The sequence below is a fragment of the Ixodes scapularis genome, unplaced genomic scaffold (genome assembly GCF_016920785.2).
Source record: "Ixodes scapularis isolate PalLabHiFi unplaced genomic scaffold, ASM1692078v2 PGA_scaffold8__174_contigs__length_109621045, whole genome shotgun sequence".
Lineage (NCBI taxonomy): Eukaryota > Metazoa > Arthropoda > Arachnida > Ixodida > Ixodidae > Ixodes > Ixodes scapularis.
Window position 1 is genome coordinate 91,386,269 of NW_024609883.1, and position 19,663 is coordinate 91,405,931.

Here is a 19,663-nt window from a genome sequence, read left to right on the forward strand (position 1 = left end):
GCCTTTGAAGTATGCTTTTCAGCGCGCACTCGGGTGATACCGTGACCGTGGGGCGCGCGCTTAAAAGCATGCTTCAAAGGCTCCGGGGTAGTGCGGTGTGCGGAGCACGGTAACGGTTTGCTCCGCACACCGCACTATATAAGAAACACTAATAAAGAAACCGCCAGGCGATGCTAACATCTTGCTTACCATGGTAACCTACGGACCCAAAATGGATATCACTATGGCGCTTCTGACGTTGTGGTCGTTTCGCGTCGTGTCGCTACTCTTGCAACTAAAGACATACAGTGGCTCTATCTCTCTCCAGCAAGTTGCCGATCAATGTTTCTTGAGAAACGGTGAGTGTTTTTGACTTGTGTGGGAGCGGGTTCCGACGCTGAGTAAGAGTTGACGTTGAATTCGTTGTAGAAACAGGGCAGCAAGCCCTGTTCCAACTTCTGGATTGAGATACGAAACGGCCAGTAAACGTCACGGTAGATTCAGGCCATGCAAAACAAGGATAACTTAAACATATCAGTGAACCTTGCGACAAATATAACAAACTGGTACACGCCCAGTGCTTTAAACGGGGAGCATACTTGTTCGTTGTGCGTTCGTCAAAATTATTAAAAGCTTTTTAGACTGTCCTATGGTTACCTGAAGCAATAGCCTCCGTGACGTTTGATAAAAGAAACCAAGGCCAAGTCAAAGTAGACGCTAGATGTTTCCATTGCGTTAGGTCGGTTTGTCATAGCTCGGCAATACTTGTGCACGCTGTAGGTGAGAGTTATACCCAGTACAGTACAGTACACGGTTCCGTCAACTACGTCGCGCTGCATTGCGTCGGGAAGCACAGCGCCTCGCATTGACTCGTCGTAAGGGTCGCCATAGCAGCAGCTCGACGCAGGCAGTCTTCACGCGGTCAAACGTCGTCAAGCGCAACTGTGTAAAGGAGCCTTTATCCTAAAGTATTTAGCATGCACCACGTAGTAGTGACAAAGAACTGCACGCCCGTATACAGCATTCCAATAGTCACAAGTCCTGAGCCCAGCGTGCCATCTCCTAAGCACAGCACGCGCATGTTCGTCGCTTCGGAAATTGACCAAATCACGCGCCATACGCACGGACACTGAAATTCAAACAGGCAAGGAGCCCTTTTTTGGAAAGGTTTATAATCTTCATTCGGATCGTAATGGACAATAGTCTGGAGTAAATTCTAAATCTTTAGGTTTTGCCTCGCAAACTTGCGCTCAACGTGCTCCAAGCTGCATTGTGCTAGCACCGCAGCTCCCGTGGTCCGCTGCAAGCATGAGATGCACTTTGCTACCTTCCCATTCATCTTACTTTTCTTCTTTTAACACGTGAGAGTCTGAGAGAGAGTAATAAGAAGTAGGCATCTCACTTTTGGAACAGGTAGGCACGATCAACGTCATGCACTTCACGCAAACAAAAAAAAAAGTGGTTGAAGGGAATTACTTCAGCGTTGCCTGGAGCTTTCATCCGAGTAGTTATTTTTCTTTTGACATCATCCTCTATTCTTTCTCTTAAATTGACAATCAAGACGATTTTATTTAATTTTTTTTAAATGGCGCTTTTATACTTTTTGTGAACTTAGCATGCTGCCCAATTTTTCGTAGACAATTGTGACGCGTATTTCTATACCTACGAAAGAAGTAAAGAAACCGAAACTGAAAAATCTCCATTCTCGTTTCTGGGCCTGCGAAAACGGAGGTGACGTAAGGAGTGACGTCAAGTGTGAATTGTCGGTATCGGTAGTACTTAGGAGATCGAGACTCTGGTTTCCGCGGTCGGTTATAGCAGCGCGGTGGCGCGGTCGTTTCGTCGAATCTGTCAACATGGACGGCAATGCCGCTCTCGCGAGCGAGTTCGAGCTTCCATTCAGTGACCTAACACCAACAGAACGGGAGTACGTGTGTGGCGGCCTCCGCCATCACCGGACGAAGACCACCCAGCCGGCAACGAGCGGCCCGCTTGCCGAAGGACGGGGACGCGGGGGAGATGCTGAGGGGAAAGCGGCAGCGATCCGGGCCGTTCCGTGAACCGGTTCCTCCGCGAGGGACGCTGCCCAAGAAGGAGAAAATAAGCAGCACCATTTTTGGTTTTCATCAAAGCCTGACGCCCTCTTTTCGTCGTCAAAGAACACGAACAGCAACCCACACGTGAAAACTAGCGTCGCCCGAACGAATACTGAGGCCAGATTCACGAAGAGCTTCATAGTTTACGACAACTGAGCTAAGAAGTTCGTAAGTTAAAAACATCATAAGAGGAGAAATCGGTATTCACGAGCGCGTTCTTAAGTGAGAGGAGGAAAGCGACGTTGTCGTACGGAAAAACTAAAACTTACCGGTGCTGTTGCTATGGCGACGGCGTCTTCGGCAGCACGAACAACCAATCGGAGAGCTCGGCATGGTTCGAAGCCGTTCGAAGCACGTGGATTTTTAATAACAAACACAGGCGGCCTTTCTACCACCGCTTGTCTGTGGTTCGTGTCCGTGCAGTGATATGTCGACGCTAACACTATTTAAACACGCCCCAATGCCGAGGCCGGGATGCGTAACCGCCTCCGTTGACTGCTACGAACTCGATCGCTACGAAGTTAACTGTCATCGTTGGTAAAAGACGGCCCGTGTCAGCCGTTTTCAAAGTGACGTAGAAGGAAACAAATTGCCGCGGCGTTTTTCGCGGCCTCGGAGATGCAGCAGCGAGCCGACGTTAAAAAAGATATGTTTGAACCACGAGAGTAAGACAGCTTCGGAGCTGTCGTAGGATCCTTGTCGTAACCTGCACAAAACTTACGATAATTTCGTATCGTGAATATTAATTTCTTCTTACGTTTTGTTTTACGCACAATTTTGGCGTAAGATCGTTTCGTGAATCTGGCCTCTGGTCTTCAGACGACCGTTAGAACAGTCATCTACAGCGAACAAATTTGGCGTGACTACCACTTTGCAGAATCCTTCACTCTAAGAAAAATAGAGGAAAAAGGTAGCAACGGCGCGTCTTCCTCCCTTCTACTGACGCGCCCCCAAGCGGCCACGAGAAGAAGGGAGGATGGAAACGTTTTTTCTCCATCTCCAGGCAGACCGGAGAAAACTTGCGCCGTCCCAGACTGATCTCAAGTTTCGTTTTTCGCTCTTTAATAAATGTTGTTGAGTTTATTGAGCTTCAGCGGCAGCGAAGGCCGCCTGTAATTTCGTCTTCTTGTCCAAATTTGCAGAAGATTTTGGTTGCATTAACGTTTTTATCACTAATTTTATCAAACGAGCCAACGAAGCCGCTAGAAACAGCGAAGTTCCAGAGCAGTGCCAGCAGCGCTACGTACGCTGGACAAGATGGCCTCCTCCGGATTGCGGGACCCACACGGAACCACGCGGAACTGTTTCGACGCTATGGAAATAGCAGCAACTGCGTTCAAGACAGGCAGGTTTTGCTGCTGGTTGCCTGGGTGCCTTCTGTGCTCAGTTGGGTTCTATTTTCCGATGCCGAGTGCCAACCGGCAATCAGCATGGTTCAGTATTTCTGCGTGTCAGCAATATATCAGCAACATCGTGATGGCAGTGTTGTGCGTTCTGAACAGAAGACTGGAATTATCGCCGATGTGACCGTGTGTTCACGTATCAGTGATGTAACAAGAAGATGAGATGACGTAAACTGTCGGGCATTGATGCCGCTGGTCGGGCCGTGATTGGAGGGGGCGAAGTGTCGGAGGTTGACATTTCGCTTTACATTACAAATTTTAAGACCCCTTGATGAATTAGGTGAAATCGATCGGACGTGCGGATAGTCATGTTGGAACGCTCGTCTGAACTGTAAGTTCCTATCGTACAGTGTGGCCAATGTGACTGTCCGTTGTCTCCTCCCCGAGAGCAAATATGCTCTGGGGAAAGGACGGAGCAGTACTAAAATATGACTTAAAGTACGTATATTTACAGTTTGTAATTATAGCATTAAGGAAGAATAGCAAGTAAAATCAAGAAAAAGAAAAGCTATCCTTTCTTTTACTGTTTAAATATACTACGGTTCCTGGAGAAACTGCCCTCCAAGTGGCGCGCTGGGATGAACTCTAGACGTTTTCGAGTTCGCTACGGCGTAGCTGCGTTCATTTAACACCTGCCGCAAGTCACGGCTTTGACTGCATTCAAGTTGATCGAAAAGCTATTTCTTCGCACGTGAAGCAACACTTTCAGCTGAGTGAATATCCGCTGTACAGAGATTAATTCAAGACGGCAATTAAAGCCATGCGCGAACAGCACAAATAGAAAAACAAACACTACAATACAAATACAGTCAACGACGTAGCGTGCGGGGAAACAAACTCATGGCTTCAAACCGCATTGGAGCGGCTTGATTTATTGGCTTTCAAATAATTACGGCATTATCGAGCGTTTACTTTTTAGTAAGAGATTCATCCCTTGAGCCATTCAAAATACTCTCAGAGGTATGACATTGCTGGAAAAAACTAACATGCTGGGAATATTTTTTATTGCTAAGGCAGTCACCGAGAAATTCCGTACGTTCAAAACGACCAGTACAAAAGACGGAAACGCAGAACTCGGGTGTAGTGTTCGGGCTGTTCGGGTTAGTGTGCCGTTGTATTGATTTTTGTATGTGCCATGTACGCGTATGCACTCAATGTATGTTCACCTGATTGATGCTTCTAGTATGCGTAATGTGTCTCCATGTGTGTATAGTAGAGCTTCCCGAAGATCCCGAAGCGAATAGTGGCCTGGGGAAATAAAAATATTTTTTATAGAACATGAATTTGGCGGTACCTAGCGCCACCTAGCCTACCTACTTGCAATTTCTCTGCTTGACACTGCCATGTGGTGGCAAGCGATGTAACCTTCTTTCCCGCTACGTGATAAACAGCGGCTTCGAGTTTGCGCTTTTGAGAGCGGCTTTTGGTTTCGCGGATTGGATCACCATTCCTCCGTGATGTGCGGTTGACGAAGGAATTGTGACCCGAGGAACAGCTAAGCCGTAAAGTGCGCGAAGTAACTGGGTATCGGTTGTCTCCGTTTAACATCGCAGTGCTGACGACGAAAATACTGAGTAACTGCTTTCGATACGCAAGTAGATAGGCTAGGTGCCGCTAGGTACCGCCCAATTTATGTTCTACAAAAATATTTTTATTTCCCCAGGCCACCATTGCGCTTCTGGATCTTCGGGAAGCTCCTCGATCTATACCCCGATCTAGGTTCCTCTCTAAATTTAGCGGGAAAACTACCGCCACGTGAACAGAACACCAGTTCAATTTCTTCCATTATATTGTCGGGAAAATGAGAACGTTACTCGATTTAGACACCAAATAATTTTGTTTCGTTAAATTCCGTTTTTCCGCTAAATTTACGGTAGAAATTGAGGTCTCGTGACCTGATTTCTTGTAACCTAAACACCAATTTACTTTCCCATCTAAATTTCGGGGGAAAATTGACGTCCTTGGTTCTGTACACTGATTCAGCTGCCCCGCTTGATTTAGAAAAGTAGTTGAGCAAACGCATTTAATTCTTTTTTTTTTTCAGTTACATTTTTGTTTGTGAAATACTTCAAGCACCCCGCTAAGTAATCAGGCGATACCACAGTACTCTAATCATTTTACTAATGTTCATTCCTCGTAAGACGTCAAGAAGTCGAGGTCCGAGACAAAGCTCTTAATCATTTTGTACACCGTCGTCGTCTGATCAAACGAGGCGTGGTGCCCCGCGCGCATCAACAGAACGTACGTCAGGTCCTTGACTGTTGTCACGTAACCCAACATCGGCGGATTCTCTCCGGATGAGTACCATCGCTGACGTGAGGCCGCCCTGAACTGTTCGGCTCCTGTCCAGTTCAGGGACCGGAAGTACTTGTCCAGATTCACGGCAGGCAGAACGGTGTCCATCTGGGCCGAGTAGACAAGGACACGCTGGGAGTCCAGGACGTCTTGGACCAGAGGACTGATGTCGGTGAAGTAGTCCTTCATGCCGAGGTTGAGCGCGACAGTTATACGGTCGCCATCCACCCGGGCGGTGGGACTCACGTGGATGCTTCTCTTGAAGATGGGCCTTTGAGCGTACCTGCGATCGTAGCAGCACGAGATGAAAAATGGATGCACTCAAGGCTGGTTCACTTGGCTGTGTGTGTTGAGTTATTTTACAACCGCTAGTCTGCCTAGGTTACGGAGTGTTCTCAATTGGTAAATCGGGGTCACGTGTTTTATGGGCCGTCTTTCGCACTACAAGCTGCAAGGATTAGACAGACGAGAAACAAGCGTCCATCGCCTGCAAGGGTTTCAAGCTTGGATCATGAGCCTCTATACGCCTTAACGAATGCTCAAGAGCAACTAAATTGCGCGTCCGCCATTAAATTGCAAACGTTCACTGTAATTTGAGTAGTTCCCTCTCTTGGATCTAGAATCTCTCGTAAGTACCCACGTTAAGAGAACACACTGGCACACTGGCGCCACCTACCAGAGTACCGTGGAACCATTTCCATCAGCATATATACCGGGCGTGTTTTTCTTTTTTTAAGCTTAGCAGATTTGTTTGAACAAAGCAATGAAATCTACATTTATGCGGTTAGTGCAGGTTAGTTATACGTCCAGGGGGCATAGTATATGGGGCTAATCGTAACGATCAGTCGCCTAAAAAGATGTATTATTTGTTAATTGACTTTCTAATTTGTGAAAGTCTGTGGATCTTTAAGAAACGCGTTTGCATGAACCTTGGGAAGCGCCTCACATGTAATGGTAACCATGGTAAACGCTAAAGCGTGACCAGCATGGAGCGCTTTTGTGCGCGATTCGCACGCGTCGACGTCAACGCGGCGTCATTTCGGACACATGCGCTCGGTTTCGTCGCTGCGCCTGTTTCTCGTCGGGCCAGAAAAAATAGCACGCCTGGTGCCGACGTTGGATGTAGGCGTCTGCAATGACCAATGAGAGCCACGAAAACGGTCACCTGATTTTTAACGCTTTCGCTTTTCCCGCTGCGCGTGGTCATTGCGGCTGTGCTTGTTCGTAACACGCAAGACTGAACGTAGTCTTGCCCACCATGATGGTGGGCAAGACTGCGTTCAGTGTAGTATTCACTTTTTTTTTTTTTTTCTGTGTTCGAAAATGCTCCAAAAGCCGAGAGACCTCTTCATAAAAACAAGGACACCGACTTGACGTAACAGTAAAAGCAATTTCTCTAAACGTTTCGGCTCCCACGCGGGACGCACCTTCAGTAAGTGCAGCAGCAACGCAAGGGTCTATCTCAACACAGTTTTATGTACCGGAAAGTTCCGTGTACGCTTCGGGGAGAGTGCCGCTGTTCTTGTTGCACGATAATGTGTCATCTCGGATGAATCACGATTTTATCAGCTTTCAGTGACTCCATCTCTCCTCCCTCGAAAAGGTCGTTGTAGTCGCGAAGTCAAAAGAATCCCCCATTGTCCAATTATGGTCCACCAGTTCAGCTTTCAGCCGAGTCGCGTGCGATGCATAGGTGACGTCACGTTTCTGTTCTTCCAGTGCTTTGCCACACGGGACGCACCCAGGTTGGCTGATCATACATTTGCGCCTGCTTCAGCGAAAGCATGCTTCTAAGAAGGACCAACTGTTTTCTCGTCTCCGTAATGGATGCTGCGGCGAGTTTAAGGTCGCAGTGTACTACCGAGGCAAAAGTGCGAACGAGGTACAGTCGACGTTGGAACGAGCGTATGAGTCCGCGAGGGAACAACAGCGCACAACACGAATCACGGAGAAAAGCTCAGCGGAGAAATGCTCACCCACGTTTGTGCGATTCCAGAGAATAGCTCACAAGTCCTTCGACAGACCCGGGGAAAGGCTCACCTCGAATTGAATTTTTATGTAAAATGGTCATTATTATTTAATAGCTGAAGTGCTACAAAGGTTTTAGTAGGGGCGTACCAACTTGTTTTTGAGTGTGGAGGCGGGGGGGAAAGTTCAAACCGCCCCCCCCCCCCCCCCCCCCCCCTCCAGAGCCCGAAGGCTGTGCCCTTGGTATCTCTTGGGCGCCGCCAGCCAGTGTTTGCTTTGCCCAGTGGCGGCTGTTTCGGGGGGAGGGGGGGGGGGGGGGGGGGGGGGGAGAAAACACATGCCTTGCCCTTCTACTCTGAAAACTGGGGGGCATGCGCCCTTGCCCCCCCCCCCCCCCCCCTCCCGGCTGGTACGCCCATGGGTATTAGTGTCCTCTCACGTAGGCGGTACACTGTGGAACACCGTTAGCGCCAAGCTATTTTTCGCATTTTGCTTAGAGAAGAGGTTGACCAGCATCGAACATTTATTGCATAGGCATGAGCAATTTCCACCGCACTATTAGTTTTGACGGTGTAATCTCTGAAATCCAAGAAAGAGACAAGAAAAACCCATCGCTTGTTTATGTTGGCAGTGTTATGCAGTGCACACACCTCACATCAGGTGGATCTGCTCTAGCCAGGGTAGAAAAAGATTGAAATAAATGTTTTTATTTTTAATTTAAATCCAAATTTTTTTAATTTAAACGATATTGTTTGATTGAAGTCAGATTAACTTATTTGAAATCAGTGTAGCTAGATATTATTTATGATTTATCATTCTATGTATTTATAAACACGGCTGACTGTTTGATGAATTCTTTGTCAGTGAATCAATGAGGAAAAATAATAATTATTGCAATTTTCACAATTATTTGTTCATGACATTCTTAACCTCAGAAGTAGTGAAGAGGAAGTTGAAGATGATATTAAAAAAAAAAAAAAAAGATTTAGAAATTAATTTTAATTTTAGAGTATTTTTTTCCCGTGAATCTAAATATCACGTTGTAACAAAACGCGAGAAAACACGAAAACCCTCCTACCAGTCGTCACGTCATAAAGAAATCTTTCGGCCGCCAAGCGCGAGTTGCTCGTGTGGGCAGCGCGTGCATTTGCGAGCTTGCCAGGTATATTCTCTCGCACTGACACCAGTCGTGACGTCTTTTTCTGACCTTTTCGAAAATAGCAAGATTATGCATGCACAGCTTTGTTTTGTTAGGCCCTGAAGATGCTCGAGAGCGGAAATTCCAATAACCCCTGTGCAACGACATTGGGTAGGAATATTTCTTACTTTACACCAGCTTCCTGGCACTAGTGGGACCCAAGAGTACTCGAGGGCAACGCCACTGACCAAGAAGCGTCTTTGTCGCAGCGGAATTCAAAGGATGAAAGCGGAGCTTTTCTTTCAGTCTCTCCTTCCAAAGCCGCCTTTTGCTCCTTCGCGAAATTTGATGGCGGAGCTGTGGGGACAATGGCAACAGTACGATCCCCGGGAATGCGTCACCGAGCTTTGCGGTGACAATATCCAAATGCTGCTCACACAGCGGGCGCGAAGACTGCGTACGCATTCGATCTGGGCTCGTGACAATCAATGCCTCGACATGCATTTGGGTAGTGGCCCGTGTCCAATCGCTGCAACGACGACAATAGCCGAGCCATAACAATGTCTGGAACTCAGCGCGTGTCCTGTGCTTTGCCAAACCCACTGCGTGGCTATGATCAATATTGGCGGCATATAACCGGCTCCAGATCACGTGGCCGCTTGTTCTGGTTACGAGTTGAGGGGGTGAACGGTGCTCGTTGTTCTTTAATTTTTTTTCTGGAACTTCTATTGTGTGGGGTGAAAAACGAACGCGTGTTTCATAGGTCATCAACGTCAGAGATCAGTTTTAAGCGGTATTTACGCAAAGTACAAAATTTGTTGCATCGCCCCTTTAATGACGTAACGCTCCGGAAAAGATATGCTTCAGTGGCAATTTGAAAATAATTTACTGCTGCCTCCATGCACCGATTTGAAAAACAACCTCGATATTCGTGACCCTGGAGGCAAACTGAAGACGATTTAGGTGTTTTTACTGAAATACAGAACCGCTTCAGTTTTCCTTTTTTCTTTAAGGCTGGCTCACATATTTGCGTTGGTTGCGTGCAGAACAACCGAAGCGAGGGCAACGGCCGGGACAGCGGAACAACCTGACTTGCGAATGCTTCGCTTTTGACTGCTTGCGCCTTTGCGCATGGCCAGTACTTGACCCGGTGACTTCCTTGTTTCTGTCATTTCCGTCGTTCTGCGCGTAGACGATACAACTTTCTGAACCAGGCTTCATGCTTTCTCCGGCAGCGGCACTAATCAGGACAGTTGGTGAAAACGTCGGCGAGGGATTCGACCACCATGATTGGCCGGCGCCAAGGTCAAGCCCGGCGCCAGCCAATCACGGCCGTTGAGTCCATCGTCGACGTTTTCGCCAAGCGTTCAGATTGGAGCCCTAGGTCTGGAGAGTTTTCATAACTCTTTTCCACGTCCCAGTTTGTCTTGAGAGGATGTCGCGTCGGTTTGAAGCATCACTAACCTGTAGTAGTGATCGAATTGGGGCGGACAGGCGTAAGTGAGGGCGCTGCCGTGGTCGTTGTAGCCCGTAAGCCTGACGAAGAGGCTTCTTCGTCCATTCTGCCGCGTATGCAGTATGGTGTTGCCCAGCATCAGCACCGCCGCCGTCCGGTTCACCTCTGCCAGCTCGCGGATTTGCTGGATGGTGGCGGCAAAGGTGGCCCTGCCCCGTTCGTCCACCATGCCCATATGGTAGAGGAACTCGCTCGAGTCCACGATGTCCAGTGTGGGACCCAGGAAGCCCACTCCGCAGATGACGCCGCCCAGCTTCAGGGACACGTCGGAATCCTTCTGGGTTTGCAGGTGGTGCGCGATTCCGATGGCTGCCCTAGCTGCATTGAACACGAAGTGCGGGTCGCTGGAAGTATTGGCGGTAACGCGTTACAAGTAACGGCGTTACCGGTAATACGTTATATTTTCGTTAACCTAGAACGCACTCGTTACCGTAAATTCGTTAGCATTAGTGCCCTGGTACATGCGCCGACCTGGGACTCGATTGGAGCACACGTATATAAAATTCGCAATGTGGCCACGGGATTGCGCCACAACCCCACTGCTTGCGGAAACTGTATATGAAACTCCTTCTGCAAGCGCCGATAGATGGCGGTGGGGTGCATATTTTGAGAGGCTTGGCGATAGGACGCATAGCAATGGAGGCCGCACTGGATTGGCTGATTTTAGGGAGCGACGCCGTGATGTAACACCTAGCAACCGAAGATCGCCGACGACGTCCCCCTTCGCCAATTACGGCGCCGCGCAGTGGGGGGACGGCGGGTGTATCACTGGGGCGCGTTTTAACCCCCTCCTTCCTCCACCCCCGTTCACGCCGCTTCGCGGCGACACTCTGCGGAAAGCTCATTACAAAATATAAACCCACCTTTGGCCACCCTTACAGGCCGCCTCGCGGCGCCCCGCCGCCGGCCCGACTACACCCCCGCCCCGCTGTCCCCCACTGCACTTCGGTTGATAGGTGTTACGTCACGCCGTGTCTCTATAAGCAGCCAATCGTGTGCGGTGGCCGTCCTTCTTGCACACGCTAATTGGCCTGATCTGATTGTATCATGGAGAAGAGGGGTTTCGCGAATGTTCATCCCGCGGAAAAGTTCTGAGAGGCTGCTTTCGCCATTCTTCGTTATATAACCGCTGCGCGAAACGCTAACACCTTTTTTGAAAACAGTACCGGATAGGACTTGCAACGTGACTAATTTCGGCTAACGTCTAAAGTAGTCATGTTCCACGTCACTCCTTCCCAAGACTTTAAAAAGGATTACACTACACTTTATCGTGTTGGATAAATTGGATGTTTCTGAGGACGTTCTACAGTTTTGTCATTGGAACTTTTGATCTAAATTGAATATTTAAGAAGTTAATTAATTAATCTAAATTAATTAGTCAATTGGGCCAAATAAAAAAAAGACTGTCGAATTTGCTCCGAACAATGAACAAACTTATTCGCTTGGTTTCGTCTTCCTAAAATGCACCAAAATATGTTTAAGCCTTGGCTCAAGATACGTGGAATACCCTGTATGTATACCTATATACATACATATACAGGGTGTTTCACGTAAAAATGACAAGAAAACAAAAGAAGGTATATATTATATTCTTGCACTCGTCCCATTTAGCATATACGTTCAAACGTCTGCCCCCTTATTCAAGTGAAACCGTAAAAAAAAAAAGTTAGTTTTAAGTTTTCGCGTCGACATAATGTTTTTTGATATATATCGCTTCTGCATACCCGTAAAGTCCAAACAGTAAAATGTTTTAATTCATAAATAAAAAGTAACGCAAATGTAACCTTCAATACGTTTTATAGGTGACTGTAGCGGTAATTCACTCGTTTTATTTTGAAGTAACATAGGTCTTTGTCGCGTTCATTTTATTTGCAAGTAAAGAGTAAGGCATTTTGTTACATTCTTTTTGTAAAGCCTAAAACAGTGGTATCTGGTTTCAACACCCTGATTCCAGAAGATAGAATGCAGACAAGGTAATGGATGTCTGTCGTTAGGAGGGCTATCCTGAGATTGGGGCACGAACATTTAGATGAATGACCTAATAATAAGTGCTTTAGGAAAGGGACCCAATGCTCCGGGGGACCCTTATTCAACTTGGGGCCTCGCGAGTACCTTGGGGTATACGCCTGCGTAGTGCGACGCTCTAAGCTTCTTGGGGGACCCAAAGCGTTCGCGACCCCCTATTGTAAAAGTCTAACGTTGTGTGACCTAAAAAAGAACAAGCAGGCGAGCTCGTCAAATTACAACACCTTAATGTATAATGTTATCTTCTTCTTTTGTTATTTTAGAGGTATGCCTTTTTTGTTTCTGTCTGAGTTATTGTGCGCCCCGATTTCTACTGTTCCATCCGTTCTTGAAATGCTCTCAAATTGAACAAGTTTTGCACAAAAAGACAGGCACAGAGGAGATAATCACGTAGACGACGGAGAGGATTGTTTCTCTCCTCCACGTGTTTCTCTCTCCTGTTCCTGTGTTTCTTTGCGAAACTTTAACCGTGTCCAGTCAAAGCCATCTCGCCCACCTGACCACTTTACTGCAGTTGTCATGTTTATATTACATCTTGGTGCCGATTGTGCTCAGAGCCACTTTTCGAGCAGAGTGAAACTATACGGAGAACAAGTCGTCTGCTACTTGCGCGGGAGTTGCAGTGACGTCAGAACGACGCCGAGCTTTGATTGGCTTTGATTGAAAAGATAGTGGGTAGACCTCAATGATATATGCCTCAATGTCTACCCACTATTTTGTTTCTTTCAATGAGCCAATAAGGGCTCGGCGTTGTCACATCGTCGCAACCGCCGTGCGAGAAGCAGACGAACTTACGCGCCGTGTAGTCACGGACAACTTTAGAAACGCAGGGCATGGCGGCTCCTGAACATCGTATTATCGCTCCTCAGCCAATGACATTGCGGAATTGGCTAATAAGAACACCGAATAGGCCAATAACAAAGAAAGAATCGTGAACAGAATATATGCCCCACCCTAAATTTCGTGAGCTCTCGATGACTGCAGGACGGTCTACCTCTTGAGTCGAATAAATCGGTTTCCCAACGTATCGCGCTTCGATTGAGTACCAAGGTGCTCGTTGGCGACGCAGACGCCGTTCCGTCATATAAGATGAGAAGCTAGCGCTAGAGGCGGGACAACTGGAAGACCCTTCTGGCGTTTTTATTCCGTCAGAGATTATACAGACTCTTGCAGATTAATAGCAAAACAAGCACCTAGCGCAAAAAAGAAAGCTTCAGTCTGTCATATGATGTCATGGCATGGCGATGCATTAAAGCGGTCCTAAAATAGTACGCATTTAAAGCACCTTTGGAATGATGTCACAGTGTCACGTAACAATGCGATCCTTATTGCGGGGAAAATATTAAGTACCTTCCTTAGCTTTTGTCGTCGTATAATTTTGTGGCATTTATTTTTTCTGACAGGGTTAAGCTGCATGCTTGACTCAGCGTTATAAATTCTACGTGTCGTAAATGGGACTTTCGACGTAGGCGTACGGTTGAGACCCGCTACGACGGCTAATTAATATACGAGAACTGGGGGGGGGGGGGGGGGGGGGGGGGTGTTGTTAAGCGTCTGACGGCCGAACTCTTAAACGCTACTCGACTCCAAACTCCACTTGAGCTTAATTTTGCGCTTCATAGCAGTGCTCAACATCGTGATCGTACTGCGGTTCTACGGTGCTGGTACATTGAGGTAGCACGGTAACCTGATGTCTGCTAAATGTGTTCCAACCCATAGACTTCCGGGTCATTGGGCGATTGTCGCGGCTCATTGCCAGCACGTTGCGCCACCATATTCTCGAATTACCCTGGATCGCTGCGGACTTAGACCTTGCGTCGTGAGATGTTTAAAAACTCAACTTATGGAGTAACATTTATTGGTCGACTTTGTAAGACTGGAAAAAGTGAAAAAGGTAAATGTGCATTTATTCTAAGAGCCCATCCACACAGTAGCATTTGACCGCTAGCCTAGTTTGGGCAAGAGTGAAAGTCGTACAACCCATGCATTACTAAACACATTTTAAAACAAGGTTACGGGAGCTTACGTCAAGTTACAGTCGCGAACACCGGAGCACTCGTGCTTCAGGCACAACAATCATTTCTTGGAGCTCTGCAGAAGATATACGAAGCATGATTGTCCTGGTGATTCACGGTTGTATCAAAACGCAATGTTAATAAAACCTGGTCTTAGGCTACCGTGTGCAAATGCCTTATCTTTTCTTTCTGACTCCATATCTACATGCCGCATTATAAACATGCCATACGTTTTAATATGTCCATTAGCAGCTGCCATTCTGTGAGCATACATAAGCCTTCGAGCAAACTGGTACAAGTATCAAAATAAAAAAAAAATCCAAGCTCGCACTAAACTTATCATGTTGAGTATGCGGGTTTCACTGACACTAGCCCATTAATTACGATATCTCTGCCAGATGACTGTGGTTTTACCTCAACACAAATACATATAATATTTTAGCCGTCGTGAAGTCCGCACCAGGTCTTGCTGTTTTTATGTTGCGCTTGTAATTGGTAAAATGGCAAAGAGGAGAACTGGGCTAGTTAGCAAGCTCCAGTTAAATCATCGAAGAGCAGAACACAACTCTTGGAAAAGACAAGAAAAAAAAAAGGCTTGATGCAAGTCTCCTTCAGAGAGCCCATTTTCTTACGTGGTGTAACTATACGAAAGCTTACGTCTGCTTACGCACAAGTCACCGGGAGTCGGGACATGTGTGCTTCACCTTAAGTCTGGATACCAGTTCATGGAGATAGCCTTGCACTCAACGTTTGAGACACGAATGTCTCGGTAACTTACGCGTAACAGAAGAAGATGGTGCTGTGTGAACCACTCAAATTCGGGCAAAAAAAAACTGGCAGGTGTTTTTTTTTTTTCCAAACCGTTGACAGGCTGGAATACGCCCTCCTTCTGTTTGTTACAACAATAAAACAACTCAAACGTTCACGCTGGCTAGAGAAAAGCTTGAAATTTATCAATTCAGTGTTTGTAAAGCAGGTTCTTTTGCAGATAACGGACACATATAGTCATATTTTGCATCAAAGTTATATTTTTAGGCGAAGCATGCTGCTATAACATCACCTCCAGATATCCCCGGGAAAGATGGATTGGAGTACAAACTCTTGAAGAATTCCTCCGGGGAAGAATTGCCAAGAAGCGTCTGCCAAGGCTCTTGAGTGAAGGTGTTCTTTTTTCCTCCACTCCGCTGAATGGAGGTGAAGTTGGAGTCGAATAGCGTTTCAGAATACTGCCGCTAGCCTTTGACGTACAGTAATGCTATCTCCTGAATAGGATGATAAAGTATTGTGGCGCCTGGAGATCAATGTCAGCTACAGCAGTCTTAAAAGTATAAATCGTGGTCATGCCTAGTTTATTAAAATAAAAGAAGAGATTTCTGGTTTGGTTTGTCCCTATAGAGAATCCCACGCGACTAGTAGGAATAAATTTGTTTGAATACTTTTCGTGCTACGGTTTAGTCTTGCATGAAGTCGAAAACAAGGCGAAAAGCGAAAGTATATACGCAAGATGACTTGGTTTAGCATCTTGTTATTTGATACGTTCCCTAGTCACATAGTGCGTGACCAAGGAAACATTTAGCCGATCATTGTAATAATTACTGGAATAATAAATAGAATCCTGAAGGGCTAAAGCAAATGTCTTTAAAGTCGCCAAACGTACCTCCGTACGACTCTCCGGCCACAAAGAAATTTCGGTTTTGATACTCCGGAAACATCACGAGGAACTGTCGAAGAAACTCCAAGATGGCGGCAGTGGTGTCTTGCAGAGACTGGGCATAGCCCTGAGGACTCTTGGTGTAACTGAACCCCGCTCCCGGGGGTTGATCCAGGTAAATGACGTTGGCGAAGTTTTGGACGGTGTGTCTCCTGCGGTAGAGCATTCCCTTTCCGCTGATTCCTAAAGGTCCGTTCTCGAGAAACTGCGAGAACAGAGCTGACTTTCCGGGTCCTCCGTGTAGCCACAGCAGCAAGGGTGCCTTCTTGGGTGCCAGCTGCGTCGGAGTAAAATGTGAGAAAGTGCCGACGTTGTGTTCGCGCTAACAGTGTCGGACAGTATACACCTTGAAATGTTGGGCCGAGCTTTTGTTTTGCTTAGAGTTTTGGGGGCCCATAGTCTCAAGAGAACGACAAACGTCGCAGTTTGTCATAATGACTGTAGCCACTGGCTGCTTAGAAAACGCAGTTAGTTGTGAGTTTCGGATAATTATGTTATTACTCCGCAGTCAATGATATTGCTCTATTTGCCAATAAGAATGTCGATGAACCAATCATGAAGCAAAAAGATTCAAGCTAGTAAGCCACCTTCTTAAGCAGTCGGTAACTCAGGTCATAGCCTTCTGGATACTGATGCCTGCCCAATCTCCCGTTGCCAGTTGCCAGCACAAGCGTGCGCCGCTTCCAAATACAAGGCAGAAAACGTGAACGACGTAAGCGAAGTGATTAAGGCTGTCTCGTGCGTTCTTGGTGCTATTTTGGGCGCTTGGCGTGGTAGCTGTGGGTAGTACTTAGGCAATCAGTTTGTCTTTTCACCACCGCATTTCTGCCATGTTTTGGGCTGACTTGGGAAACGAGGTGACGGGGCTGTCACTTCTTGAGACCCTAATCAACACCCGGGACCATGAAAGTGACGAAGCGCATTTTGAGAAAAGACTGCGTCCCAAATTCTATCTCCTGCTGCCCAAGAGTATGCAGTAGGCACCTTTTTATGGCGGACATAAAGGAAGGCCTTTCGAGGCGGACCTTTCTTAATGTCTGTTTGAGTGAATCCTCGGCATCTTGCTGAGGATTTATTTAAAGCCCGGCTTGGTTGGGGTCTTATTGTCCTCTAAGCTAGATAGGCCCATGTATGCTTCCACGGCCCCTCTTAGTGCTGCTTTTCATCAGCTGTTATCCCATCGTCCCCTCACCCTAACTAATGATGACCATCTGGCCTTTGGCTATGACATACACGTTACCATTTCCGCTTTCGCATTCCTTATTCCCTCTCTTTCTCTCTCTCTTTTGGTTCTCTGGCTGACTATCCCAGTTCTTTCTCTTGCACACACCGAGGTAGTGACTGGTGCCCGACGACAGGCACAGAATGTCATATACAAAATGTGAGCCGCAGCACAGCTAACACCTTCAACACTGCTTAGGAGACATTTTAGCGGTTGTAAACCCAGAGGCCCCCTAACCGAAGCCATTTACTTCCCTTCTACTCTTCGCCTTTTATTCGGCATCACTAATAAAAACGTTCACTTTACGCTGTCTCAACATTGCAGAAGTTTACGAGCTCGTCTGTTTGACATGCCATTCGTGTTGATTGATGCTTACTATCCACTACATATATTCCCTTTTAACCACTACATGTGTTGCTCCTCATCTGCTATAAAATATGTGTTCTGAAACTACTAGAATCACTTAGACGTTGCGCTAGTAGCTGTGAGCAGCGAACAAGTACCATCTTCATTGTATGACGTCCCTAGCGGTGATTATCTGAAGCAGGAGCAACGGGGCCAAGTCATGGGGCAGCCAGAAAGTGGGAAGGCATTGCCAATATAAAGCATGTTATTTTCATCGTGTGACCCGTCAAAAGCCTTTCACACAACCGCTTGTTGGTAAAGGCTTCCAGCCCGTTTTGGTCATCATTCACAACATTCTCGCACGAAGACCAAGTTACAGGACGGCTAAGTCGGTGTCATCCTGGGTCAAGTTACGTTGTTCAAGTGACATGGTTGCGTGACGCGTCACGCGACAGAAGGCGCCGTGTTACCATGTCATGTGACACTGCTGACGTCACTTTTATGCCACGTCCTCGTCTCTCCTCTCTCTCTCTCTCTCTTATCTAGGCATTTACCTACGCCTTTCTTGGAGTAATTCAAACGTCTAAAATAAATTGCAAGCAGGGCGTATCTGAAACACTATCTATTTGTTGTTCGCTTATGGAGAATTGGCTTTTAGTTTATGGCAAATAGGCCTTCAGTCAATTGCCAATAGGATGCAGCTCGATGCAGCCCGATTTTTTGTTGAGCGCGCTGGAGCACCCCTTAGATAAACAGAAGGCTTCCGCACCGTCATCCCAGTCAGATTGATCGAGGCTTGAGATTAGGCACGAGTGCTGCGTCTGTGTTCGGACGGGGCTCGTGTTCAGTCAGCGCGTCGAAGGTTGGACTCGGGCCCAACAGCCGAGTTAGCGCAATCCGCCCTTGATGATGTTTCATGAAGACAGAGGAGGCGATGCGGAGGCTTTGATTATTCTAGGTGGTGTTGGCTGGGATACTCCTATACGGCGAGCGAGGGTTCTATAAACCGTCTTTGGTACATTTGAATGGATGGAGGGACACGTCAATCAAAGGAAAATATCAAGAAGTAGCAGGGAAAGCAAGATGACGAGACATCCAAGGGCGTGCCGTCTTTCAATGAGGCCGAGGGAAATAAATGCACATGGGTGCATTTCGCGGGTTAGACAAAAACATATGATTTGCAAGAAGTAGACGAACCTGCACGCATACCACGCTATCGTGGGCATCTAAAAAAATTAAATGAAGTGTATATATCTACAAACCAAAATATTTTTTCGCCATTATACAGTATTACGACATATTTCAGATCTTTGATAGTGTTACTTATAATGATAGAGATGGTGCACAAAGAAAGCAATGAGGATGTGATGTCCGCAGAGCCTTGCGAAAACTATACTTTCGCAAAAGATGCGGAGCAGAAGAAAGAGGGGAATTTTGAGTATATCTAAATTCACGGTCCCTGTACGTCAGCTATAACTACAACATGAGTCGATATTATATTTCCCATGGAAGTGTATCAGAGCAAGACAACCTGAGCAACTTTGTTAGTTACAGTGCCAAAGATATCCTACATACCTTTGCTAAGATGTGTAGAAAGAATAGGTTGCTTTGGTGCTTCTTATTCACGGTGATGTAACCAGAATACGCTTCGCTATGGACGCGTTGTTTCATCATCATCACTCGGCTTCGGTACTTGGCCGCTTCGACTTGTCCTTTTTCCAAATAAGGCGTCAGCATCAAACCGGTCTGATCGCGTCTGAAGTGACACACAATTAACTTATTACAGCCTTGTATATTTAATTTCGCTAAAATGAGGATTGCGTTCTACGTATAAACAAAGTGCCTGGGACGCGTCAACAACTGGTGTGTTTATCTCGTCCTCAATTGTGGTACCTAACTTTCCGCCTTATGACGTGATAGAATTGTCATGCTCTTTTTTTCTGCTGACTT

At 46.8% G+C, this 19,663-nt stretch overlaps 1 protein-coding gene across 1 annotated transcript; it reads right to left on the reverse strand.

Moving 5' to 3' along the window:
- Positions 1-5,605: 5,605 nt before the first annotated feature.
- On the reverse strand, positions 5,606-19,450 carry LOC115310901 (venom serine carboxypeptidase-like). The gene is made up of 4 exons (XM_040223238.1): positions 19,289-19,450; positions 16,093-16,423; positions 10,344-10,713; positions 5,606-6,056 (listed from the first exon to the last, which is right to left on the reverse strand). Exons 1-4 carry the CDS (start codon positions 19,448-19,450, stop codon positions 5,606-5,608), a joined length of 1,314 nt encoding a protein of 437 aa, XP_040079172.1.
- Positions 19,451-19,663: the final 213 nt, after the last annotated feature.

Coding starts and splice junctions, on each gene's coding strand:
- LOC115310901 (XM_040223238.1), bottom strand. CDS start 19,450: ATGCTGACGCCTTATTTGGAAAAAGGACAAGTCGAAGCGGCCAAGTAC. Junction 10,714..16,092: donor GGCCGGAGAGTCGTACGGAG/GTACGTTTGGCG, acceptor TGTTCAATGCAG/CTAGGGCAGCCATCGGAATC. Junction 6,057..10,343: donor CAATTCGATCACTACTACAG/GTTAGTGATGCT, acceptor CTACGATCGCAG/GTACGCTCAAAGGCCCATCT.